This window comes from Panthera onca, chromosome D3 (genome assembly GCF_046562875.1).
Source record: "Panthera onca isolate mPanOnc1 chromosome D3, mPanOnc1 haplotype 2, whole genome shotgun sequence".
Classification (NCBI taxonomy): domain Eukaryota; kingdom Metazoa; phylum Chordata; class Mammalia; order Carnivora; family Felidae; genus Panthera; species Panthera onca.
The window spans coordinates 43440948-43453383 of NC_138350.1; the positions used below are offsets into that span (position 1 = coordinate 43440948).

The following is a 12436-nucleotide window of genomic DNA, read 5'->3' on the forward strand; positions in this document are numbered from 1 at the left end:
TTAGTACCGTGCCTGGCTTATGTTAAGTTCTCCATAATTTTTTCTGCCATTGATACCATCATCATTTCCCCACTTTCAAACCTGAGTTCTGTCCCTTAAATGGGGTGGGGGCAGCAGAATTTTTTTTAGGGCTTTTATGTATCCATAGCTTCCAAAAACTGTGTGTAAACTGAATAAATAATACGACCTGCATGTATAAATAACTATTTTTCAAATAAATATAGATGATATTGTGACTAATAAAATATAGATTCATTCAAAATTGTTAATTCACAATATTCTGCTTTTGTTTTTTTCAATTAACACTAAAAGTTAAATTTGAATTATTTTAGTGTTAAAGGGAGCCTATAAGCTTGAGATGGTTGAGCCCCATTATTTTATCATTTTATTCTTTCTTCTGTTGACTTCCTCCAATTCCATTATGTCTGCTTTTGAGGTTTGATGAGCTCAACCATGCAGTAGATTCATGGTAGATTTATGTGCGCCACAACTTCATACAATATTTGGATTTTTTTTCTCTTATAATAACTGATTGCATCCAATTGTTTGTTGGCATTTGGTGAACATCATACTATAAATTGATACTGGAAGAATTTAGCAGGGTCTTTCTCTACTTTGTATTGGGTGATGATGGTCTCCTCAGGTTTGTGTGTGGAGATTTAGGTGTCCATCGTTTACCTTCTGCAACTCTCTGGAATAGTATTTTTCATACTTGTATTTACCCTCTTTTGGCTGCAGGTGAAACCCAACCCAACTGAAATTAGCTTTAGGTAGAATGAAGATATTATTCAAAGAATTCCTAAGCAAAAGGTTTCACAATCCGACCTTGGGAAACGCACATACAGCTGGGTTTCAGGGGGTCCACACACTGCTGGAACATTCCCTTTGAGCCTCCTGTCTGCTGACAGACTTCTCTCACAAGTCAAGGAACTGAGCTGCCACAGATCAAACTAAGTCATACTATTTCTGGCTCCATGTTTGGAATTCCTTGAGAAAAGGCTTTGATTGTCCCAGTTTATGTCAGGTGTCCCTGACTAATCAACTGTGACTGGAAAGGTGGGATATTATAGTGGCCAGCTTGGATCAGGTGCTACCTCCTGTCAGTCTAGAATATCCCCATTCTCCAGAGGAATCACATGATTAGAGTTCAAGGAGGTTTGATTATCTCCCAGAAGATGTGAAATAGGTGCTTTGCAGTAGAAAATAGCTGTCCTCTGTAATATTGTTTTGTGATTATTGGTTCCTTATACATTCTTCCAATTAGACTATAATGTAGGTTCTTGGGGGAGGATATATTTGTTCAATTCTATCCCCAGGCCTAGGGTAGCATCTGTTGCAAGTGATTTTTAATAAATGATGAACTAATTAGTTAGTGTAATATGTTTTGGTACACAACGTGGTTATGTAAGGTTTTGTTATGTGTTGTTCTGTTGTAGCTTACAAAAATGACTTCACGGTTCTGAGTTCTAGTTCTGGCCCATTCATTTATGAGCCACATCTGAAGTGCAGTCTCTTCCTATGTGAAATGGAAGCCTCTCTCTTCTATGACAGTCACCATTTATAGATATGAACTTGCTTTGAAAGTATAAAAATATTGTACTACACACACATAAAAATTACATACATTTTTCAAAGCTCTGTGTGTATTTATCATTTGCTTACTTGTAGATCAGAAAATATAAAGTCATAAATGTTGGCTGAACTTGTCAGAAATACCTCCTTTTTGTGTGTTTTCAGCTCCACTCGGGGGAAGGGGATACGTATGATAGATTTGTCTTCAGGTTGGAGTATATGGACTTTAAATTTAGTCCTGGGGTGCCTGGGTGGCTCAGTCGGTTGAGCGTCCAAATCTTAGTTTCAGTTCAGGTCATGATCTCGCAGTTCCTGAGTTTGAGTCCCGCATTGGGCTCTGCACTGAAAGTGCAGAACCTGCTTGGGATTTCTCTCTCCCTCTCTCTCTGCCCCTCCCCCAGCTTGCTCTTTTTCTCCCTCTTTCAAAAAATAAATAAACATAAAAAAATAATCTACTCCTTAATTTTTTATGGGATTATGCCTTTATGGGATTTCCCATAGGCAAATCCACTCTCCAGATGGGTGATAAGGAGATAGGACCTTTCTAAACATTTTACTGTGTCCTTTTTACCATTTTTAGGTTTTTGTCAAGCAGGAAAGGATTTGCGTTTGGTATCTCTTTGTATGGAACAAATCGACATCCCAGCAGGATTCCTCCTGGTAGGGGCCAAGTCTCCCAATCTGCCTGAACACATCCTCGTGTGTGCTGTAGACAAGCGATTTCTACCAGATGATCATGGGAAAAATGCACTTTTAGGTGAGTATTTCACACCTATAAAATTCCTTCCAAGAAGAAGGAGTTAAACTACAAGTTTAAATTATCATAGGGGCGCCTAGGTGACTCAGTTGGTTGGGCGTCTGACTCTTGATTTCAACTCAGGTCAAGATCCTAGGGTTGTGGGATCAAGCCCCACGTTGGGCTCTGTACTGAGCATGGAGCCTGCTCAAGATTCTTTATTTCTGCCCCTTTGCCCAACGCTCGCTCTCTCTCTCAAATAAAAAAACAAAAATTAAAAAAACATGTTAAATTATCACAGATTTTTTTTAGATCACAGAATTAATTGGGAATTCTGTAATTAACTCAAGTATGAAACATTTTTTTCTTTTAGTAACTTCTTAAAAATTAGCTTTTATTTTTTATTCATTCCCAAAACACCCACCTTGAAGAGGCCGCCTTTTCAAGCCAAGCTAAAGGATGGCATGCAATTTATCAAAAATTAATTCTGTGTAAAGCAAAGTAGGATTCACTCTGTACAGAGTTATTGATCTAGACCTGATGTCCAGTCAACTCTCAGTTATTCAGCTGCAGATTATCTGCTTTGTAAGTTTTTGGTAGTTTCTCCATACTACCCATCATTCCTAGCTATATTTGATTGATGTGATTCCCATGTTATATTTAGCATTAGTTCAACCAAAGTAACTAGGAATATACATATGATGTAAAATGTATTACTGTATCTCAGAATTGTTTTATTCTCTGGCTTTACTTTGAGTCTGGACTTTTTTTTTTTTTTTTTTCACAACCTAGCTTCCTTACATCATGGGAAATAAAGACTGCATTTATTTTTAATTAAGAAGACAAGATGGCACATGAGATGTCTTTGGTGAAAATAATAAAAATGAAAGGAAAGAGGGCAAAGAATTCAAGAATTGTATTGTTCGTAAACTGTACTTGTTTAGTTTGATACATTTTTCCTAGTTCCACAGTGTCATCAGAAAGTCTGGAAATATATACATCAGTATCCTGAGTTAGAAAGTAACCCTATCCATGCTTTATAAAAGTTCCTTAACTTATAATTCAAAGCTTTTTCTTGGTTCATAGGAAAAGAAGTGATAATTTCCATAGGCTTTCATAAAAAGATGATGATTTTCTTTTAGTGAAATTGAGCAGATGGTTTAACACAGAAGCCTAATGGTAAAGTTTATAAGTTGGACTAAATTAGCAAAGAAGTTTCTAAGTATCTGTTCACTCATTCATTCAACACTTTGTTCAAAATGTACTATGTGACAAAAATCATACTAGGCTGTGTTGTGGGGGCACAAAAATGTTAAGACACAGAGCTAGTAATCTAGTTGGCTGTGGTATAACAATTTGGGGAAACTTCTTTTTAGCATTTTAAAAGCATCATAGTATTGAGGTGCCTGGCTGGCTCTGTCAGAAAAGCATGCAGCTCTTGATCTCAGGGTCATGAGTTCTAGCCCCACATTGGTTGTAGAGATTTCTATAAACAAACAAACTTTTAAAAAATAAATAAAAGCATCACCATGACATCAGATGGAATAGTTTACATGTGGCTCTGACCACAGACACAGAAAAATATCTCATGATGCCTTTTTGCTTAATGATTCTTCATGACTAGAGGGATCCTCCTAGAATACATCATGAAAGGATACAAGAAACACCATCAGAATAGTAGATTTTCAGGGTGTCTCAGTCGGCTGAACGTCCGACTCTTGATTTCGGCTCAGGTCATGTTCCCAGAGTCATGGGATCAAGCCCTGCATTGGGTTCTGCACTGAGCATGGAACCTGCTTAAGATTCTCTCTCTCTCTCTCTCTCTCTCTCTCACTCCTTCTCCTTCTCTCCCTCTCTCCCTCTCTCCCTCTTTCCCTCTCCCTCTGCTACTCTCCCCCACTTACACGCTCTGTTTCTAAAAAGAGGAAGAAGAAGAAGAAGAAGAATAGATTTCATGATTGTGTATAATAATGAATATGAGATCAAAGATCTTGGTCATTGGAGTTGGAACTAGGATTAAAATCCCAGATTTGCCACTTAGTATTTTCAGAACTGGGGCAAGCTACTTATTCTCATGAGGTCTCAGATTTCTCATCTATAAAAAGAGGCCAATGATGCCTAACTTTCAGGGTTGTAAAGATCAAATGAGATGATGTTTATAAGGCAACCCATCCAGCCCAGTGCCTGGCACAGAGCACTTGCTCTTTAAATGGTTATTATTCTGCCATTCTGTCATATTTATTAATACCTTTATAGAAATGGAAGTCTGTTTGCTTTCTCTAGCCTTGTGAATGGACATAATATTTTACTAACCACTTTCCAAGTGAAAGTGTAGTACAGCAAGATGGTAGAACTTTTCTCTTAGATAAGCATGTTGTTGAGATTTTTATATGTTAATATCCATCCAACATTTCTTACTGATGATAGATTATTTTAGTATGCATTAAAGTATAGTGGGAAAAATTTTAAGCTTCGAATATGTTAGAATCCCAGTGAACTCCAATATCAATTTATAAACTTTTTATATAAATTATGCTGATTCAAAAGACTGTGAGTGAAGGAATTGGTTAAAAAATATATTGAGGGGGCATTTGGGTGGCTCAGTTCGCTCGGTGTCTGACTTTTGATTTTGGCTCAGGTCATGATCTCACAGTTGTGGGATCTGGTCCTGCATCGGACTCTGCACTGAGTGTTAAGCATGGAGCCTGCTTGGGATTCTCTTTCCCCCTTTCTCTCTGCCCCTCCCCCACTCATTCTCTCTCTCTTTCTCTCTTTCAAAATAAATAAACATTAAAAAGTATATATTGATCCAGTTGGCAGTTCGTTCATGTGTCCCAAATCTACTGTGCAATTGGAAGACTTGATTGACAGAAACACTAGATAGGTAATTTGGCTGTAAGAGGTATTATTTTTTTGTGATGATGACAAGAACTTTGGGCAGATAAAATCTCTCTTGAACGAAGACTGATACTGAAACTGTACAGAGTTTAAAAAATGAGCTGTAGGATTCTTTGTCTTTAATATTGTTAATTCTCATCATTAATGCGCCATCTCTGTTCTTTGAAGATTGTCCAGATCCTTTGCTTTTCTTCCTTTGTATATTCTCTTGCTTTTCACCTCAGAGAATAAGCAAAAGATAAAAGATAAAACCTCACCTCAGTAATTTGTTAATTTTAATTCTCACACTAATCTTTTATGAACTACTTGGATCTACCAGATAAGCCTCTTTTGGGAGGCACCATCTTTAATTGTTTTGACTAAAATGTTCTTATATTATTTTACTGGGTTCTACATCTGCCTGGCAAGCCAGGCACTTTTCTGTCAAGGCATGATAATCGCACCACAGTGTAAGTTACATGGAGGCAGTGGTTTTGTCAAGGCATGATAATCGCACCACAGTGTAAGTTACATGGAGGCAGTGGTTTTGTCTCCTTTGCTCCGTGCTGAAAACCTGGTACCTGAAAGAGTGCCTAGCATATGGTAGAGTATATAAGTATTTGTTGGATGGATGGATGGATGGATTTGTTGGCTAGATGCATGGATGCATGGAGAAATGGATGATTAGATGGCTTGGGAACTCGGTGAAAAAAATTGGCATTTTTTTTTTTTTTTTTTGGTTTTGGCCTGTAGCTATAAAGCATTGGACAGATAGCCAAATGCTCTCAAATTCAGTCCATCTCTGAATATATTTTAAATAATTTATGTTTATATTTCTATAAAGTAACAGTAATAAACTAATTATATAAATTACTAATTTTACATAACCGATCAGAAGATATGACTATCTCTGTTTTTCCAGTTTTGCATCATGCCTGGTATATAGGTGGATGCTCAGTAAGTAATTGTTGAAAAAATAATAAATTGGACTGCCATTTCTATTGATTGTCAGAATTGACTGTCTGCGATTGGTACGTTGTGAGATATTCTGTCTTTAATCCTGGTGGCCTTTCTCTTCTCTCCTTTTATATCTTTGTTGATTAGATAACAGGTTGGTTTAGGGGTTTAAAAAGAGTATCACTTCATCAGTGGATTGATTTTAAGTTAGTCATTTATATAGAGAGAGATTGTACGTATGGAGTTTGGAATGCCTTTTCTCATTTACACCTATTTTGTCCTTGTTCACTACATGGCAGTACATATGATGCTTCCTCCTCAGTCACAACCAGAGGAACTCACATTATTTCTGTGTGACTTTTCTCTGTGTATTATGGGATTGATTTCCAATTAAGCAAAGGTTAGCCTCACGTCCTCTTAGCCTCCTCCATTTCTTCTTTCTGTGCCCCTTGCTCTAAGCAGGTCACTGAAAGTTTTATTTTGTTTGAATAATCTGAGTGAGAATTGTTTGGATGTTTGATCTAAAGGGATAATAAGCTAGTTTGAGTATGGGGGGGTGTGAATAAAGAGGAAATGGGACTCTCAGGGCACCTGTGTGAGAAATTACAGCTAGCTGTCATAGGAACTGAAAAGTTGACAGTACCTGGGCTTGCCCATCACTGTCCATGCCCTCCTCTCTGCAAACAACCTTCACAGTTGCCAATTTATTCTCTCCCATCCCTTAGCTGACAGGTGGTTGGAGGTAACCCCCAACTTGGGTTCCAATTTTACAAAACCTTACAAATTTAGGGCCCAGTTCCATCTGACTGATTCTATTTGTATTTATTTTAAAATTCCAGGAAAGGGGCACTTGGATGTCTCAGTCCTTTGGAGATCTGACTCTTGATTTCATGATCCCAGGATTGTGGCCCTGAGCCCTGCATCGAGCTCCATGCTGGGTGTGGAGCCTGCTTGGGATTCTTGTTCTCTCTCCCTCTGCCCACCACCTCTCAAATAAAAAACAAATAATAAAATATTTTTAAGTTGAAAAATAAATAAAATAAAATAAAATTCCATGAAAGAGACTCTGACTGTCCCAGACTGGGTCTGATATTAGTACAATCTAATCATCTGTGACAGTGCACATGGTGGGTAGGGCAGAGAACCAGTGCCAGCAAGTTCTCTAAGAAGGGAGTGTGTGGGAAGGAAATCATGGGCATCTCTAGAAGCAAACTTTTTCATATTTTTATGTCAACTATATGAATTCTATCACATGCTACTATCCACTCTATTTTCTTAGCCGTTAAACTTAGAGCAGAATTTAAATTACTTTCAGTCTTCCACTATTATAAAATAACTCTGCTAAAAAAAATTGGTGTTTTTCCTTGAGGTTAGGAAATTATTGGGTCAAAAACACTGAATATTTCTATACTTTTCATATGTAAAAGTATTGTATCAGTTTACAAATCCACCAGTAACTTTGGTTTGTCTTCTTTCAGGGTTTTCTGGAAACTGTATCGGCTGTGGAGAAAGAGGATTTCGGTATTTCACAGAATTTTCCAACCATATTAACTTGAAGCTCACCACCCAGCCAAAGAAGCAGAAGCACTTAAAGTACTACCTAGTCAGAAGCTCCCAGGGTGTACTGTCGAAGGGACCTCTTATCTGCTGGAAAGGTAGCGTCAACTTCTGGGAGAGAAAGGGAAGGGAAAGGAATGAGGATGTTACAGTAAGGACAAGTGGCCTTCTGGGGTTCAGAATCAGGTATGATGTACGTAAATATCCCAAGTTCAGAAGACTATCCAAAGATGTGAAGCTCTCTGGCAGGTTATTTGACTTGCTTCTTTCTTTCTTTTTTTTTTTTTTTTAATTTTTTTTTAACGTTTATTTATTTTTGAGACAGAGAGAGACAGAGCATGAATGGGGGAGGGTCAGAGAGAGAGAGGGAGACACAGAATCTGAAACAGGCTCCAGGCTCTGAGCGGTCAGCACAGAGCCCGACGCAGGGCTCGAACTCATGGACTGCGAGATCATGACCTGAGCCGAAGTCGGACGCTTAACCGACCGAGCCACCCAGGCGCCCCAACTTCTTTCTATTTTTAATAGAGACTATCCAGGTTTAGAAAAACTGCATGTCTCTTTATATTTGTCTCTTGGGAGGGTGGAGTACAGGAGGACTCTTTTCAGCTTTTCTGTCACTTAGAGAGGACCTCAAAGTGTCATTTTTCTGGTTAGATGCTCTTTCTAATTTATTTAGGTTCTTTGGTAATTCTCAAGCATATAGTTTTCTGTTTTCATTAGAACTAAGCATACTTTGAACAAATAACGCTTCTTCATAATACCTTAATACCTGGGGAAAACACATTATTAAGTTGGCAAAGTTTTTTTTTTTTTTTTTTTTTTTAAGTTTAGAAGAACTTAACTAACTTATTTGTGGATCTGAATCCAATTGAAATCTCACATCTTCATGTAGTTGATAGGATTTACCACAAGTTCTATTCATTGTTCTAATGCAGTGGAATATCTAATCCTTATTCTTTTGAGCAGTTACTTAGATGCTGATATTTTTCTTAATTATCAATATTATTATATTATTAAAGATGATATAATAATTGTCTTTAATGCTTCCATTTGTTGTCTGTGCAAGATTTTGGCCTGACCATAAGAAATAGCATAATAAATCCAAATTATAAATGACTTCAGATTTTCCTCTGAGTTTTCCACTGTAATTACTCTTGGGTGCATTTGAAATGACATTATATAATTCCTTAGGAAATAGCTGCATGTTCCAAGACAGGCACAATCATCCTGAATGGCTTTTGAAGGTTCACATTTTTAAAAAATCTTTTAAAAGATTTTATTTTTAAGTAATCTGTACCCACAATGTGGGACTCAAACTCACAAACCCAAGATTAAGAGTCACACACTCTACCAACTGAGCCAGCCAGGTGTCTGAAGCTCACATTTATAGAAGTTGCTATTTTAGAATTAAGATTGTATATGCATATGTATCCATATATGCAGATATGGAGATATGCAGATATGGAGATATGCAGATATGCAGACATAGAACATCAATATAAATGTATGCATATGATACACATAATGTGGAGGTATCCTTGTAGGCCAAAGTACAATCGCTTTTCAAGGAAAATCCTAGCCAAGGTGGTCATAGAAAACTGTGTCCAACCTTGCATATATCTGATAAACTTGGAAACTCTCTAAAGGACCCTCTATAATTAACTGTCATTTACAACCATTTATATTTCTTTTTCACATGCTACCTTTAAAAACTAACATAGTGGAACGTGTAGTATAATTTAGTTAGAAGTTATAGCCCTACATGGTTTCTTAGTATTTGCTATCTACTTGACTCAGTTCAAAGTATTATTAAAGTATCATGTTAGAGCTCCATTAATATTGGCTTACCTAAAATGAAGCTTGGTGTTGCATGATCAGAAATCACCTAGAATATTGTGTACCTATTTCCTTTGATACAAACTAAGAGTAATAAGAATTTAAGCATTTCTGGGACACCTGGGTAGCTTAGTTGGTTGAGCGTTGGCCTTTGGTTCAGGTCATGATCTCTTCATGAGTTCAAGCCTTGCATCAGGCTCACTGCTGTCAGCATGAAGTCTGCTTGGGATTTTCTATCCCCCTCTCTCCCTGCCCCTCCCCTGTTCTTTCTCACTCAAAAATAATAAGTAGGCTTAAAAAAAAGAATTTGAGCATTTCTAATTTTTCTCCTCTGACTATAAATTTTTCTTTGCTTCAGCTTTTGGACATAAATTAAAGTTGAGGTGAGAATATTGAAGACAACCTATGTAGATTCCTGTTCCACACTAAATTGATCCTGGACAGGAGGTTAACTGGTGTTTGAAAGCTTATTTTTTTAAAAAATAAATTACTGATATTTTAGCCTGCCTTATCCATAAAACTAGCATGATTATATTGGTTATGAGTAATTTTTCCCCTGGGAGCTAGTCTGTGAAGAACAAAAGCCGGATCTTTTTTCTTTCTTTCTTTCTTTTTTTCCTTCTAAACATGTCATCTGGTCCTAGGAAGACAAAGTGAATTCACCATCTTGAACATTTTGTTGGAGTCAGGATTAGAGGAGGGGAAACCGCCAATAAGGAACATGGTTGCTACTTAAGGAACAGTAGTTTATTTTAGAGATTTTATGGATTGTGTTCTCATCACCTGCTTTGACAGAGTATTGGTCTCCTCCCATAATATAATTCTTACTCCTTCCCAGAATGTAGAAGCCGACAATCCTCTGCCACTTGCCACTCTATGAAACCAAACTCTTCAGTATCATCAACTGTGACACCAGAAAATGGCACAGCTAATGGATACAAATCAGGATTCATTCAGACAGGTATGGGATATTTTCTTTTGGAATTTCAAGCAGCCAGATGTATATTTAGTGGTTCAGTTTAAAAATGACTGTTGGCTGGTTTGAATAGAAATGTTTTAAAACAAGTATTACCTGAGTTACTATTAGAGTTAGAAGTCAGCACTGAGATGGGTTAGTTTGTGGATAAGAAATTTAGCTCAAGCATAGGACCTATCTCTAGAAAAGTCTAACAGTGGGCAATAAGTAGAAATCCAGACATGAGGAAAGTCTGTCTCATAGCTATCAGGTGGCATATACTGGGGACATAACTCATGAAGACTGGAGTTCTAGGGTAGGGCTCTAAACTAAGCCCACAGAACATTACAGGGAGTATTGCACCAACTGGTATATTAAGTAAGGTCCCAAGGTAGGACTGAGGATCACAGTGGAAGAATCCACTAGTTTCTAGTGGTTCAAGATGGAGGCTGGGTTACAAATAACCAGATAAAATTTTAGTGCCTGAAACCAGGTTATACTATCAGGGCAGGATCAGCAGAAGGGCCACGCTGATACTGAACAGATAAGTTGCCAGTCTAAGGCTTCCAAAAATTCCTCCAGTGTAGACAATTGTACTAGCCCAGGCCCCAAGGACAGGATAAGGCTCCAGGTGGGACTTAATGTTTCCAGGTGGCTGGAGGGCTGGAGGGTTGTAACTGAAAATATCACTGCAGATAATATTTAAGGAAATTATTCATGGAATGCAAGCTGGTGCAGGCACTCTGGAAAACAGTATGGAGGTCCCTCAAAAAACTAAAAATAGAACTACCCTACAACCCAGCAATTGCACTACTAGACATTTATCCAAGGGATACGGGTGTGCTGTTTCAAAGGGACACATGCACCCCCATGCAGCACTATCAACAATAGTCAAAGTATGGAAACAGCCCAAATGTCCCATCAATGGATAAATGGATAAAGAAGATGTGGTATATATATATGATGGAGTATTACTCGGCAATCAAAAAGAATGAAATCTTGCCATTTGCAACTATGTGGATAGAACTGGAGGGTATTTTGCTAAGTGAAATTAGTCAGAGAAAGACAAAAATCATATGACTTCACTCATATGAGGACTTTAAGAGACAAAATAGATGAACATAAGGGAAGGGAAACAAAAATAATATAACAGGAAGGGGGAAGAGCATAAGAGACTCATAAATATGGAGAACAAACAGAGGGTTACTGGAGGGTTTGTGGGAGGGGGGATGGGCTAAATGGGTAAGGGGCAGTAAGGAATGTACTCCTGAAATCATTGTTGCACTATACACTATTTTGGATATAAATTAAAAAATAAAATTAAAAATAAAATTAAATCAGAAAAAAAAGAAAATTATTCAGAACCAGTCTAGGTTAAAATTAAAAATAAAATAAAATCAGAAAAAAAGAGAAAATTATTCAGAACCAGTCTATGTTATATCTTAGGCAAAAAGGAAAGTATTTTAAAAGAATTTGTGAATTGTTTTCCAGTTCACTTGTTTTTTGTAAAGCATCATTTTACTCATCTGATATGCAAATGTCATAGTATAATGTGCTTTGCCAGCATCCCGTTACCCAAAAGTTGAAAAGAAGGCTGTCTTCATTTATTTCACTACTTAGCATTCCTCTTTCAAGTTCATGTGAAATTTTGATGAGCTGATACATTTTTTCTACTTACTTTCAAGAGGTAAGTAGTTATTAGAAGGCATTTGCAACAATAGCAATGGTAACAAGGCTAACCTTATTTGGGGCTCTTCTAGCTATGTTTCTATACTCAGCTAAGTCTCTCTCATCCTGGATTTAAAAGGTCTGATTTTTAAAGTGTCCAAGAGATTTAGATAGAGGCTCTAATCTAAGAGAAGAGAGCATATCTCTTTAGAATAAATGAGAGAACATTGTGTTACTAGGTATTCAAGAAAGAAAAAAGTTGGCACTTGGCTCTA

The 12436-nt window shown here is 37.3% G+C and overlaps 1 protein-coding gene across 5 annotated transcripts in view; it reads left to right on the forward strand.

Moving 5' to 3' along the window:
- GREB1L (GREB1 like retinoic acid receptor coactivator) overlaps positions 1-12436 on the forward strand; it is a 280368-nt gene that overhangs the window by 145587 nt on the left and 122345 nt on the right. For all 5 annotated transcript variants that reach the window (XM_060613413.3, XM_060613402.3, XM_060613410.3 and 2 more), the window contains 3 exons: positions 2153-2329; positions 7621-7797; positions 10377-10499. In XM_060613413.3, coding sequence (XP_060469396.3) covers positions 2153-2329; positions 7621-7797; positions 10377-10499 — 477 coding nt within the window. The remainder of the gene's footprint in view (positions 1-2152; positions 2330-7620; positions 7798-10376; positions 10500-12436) is intronic.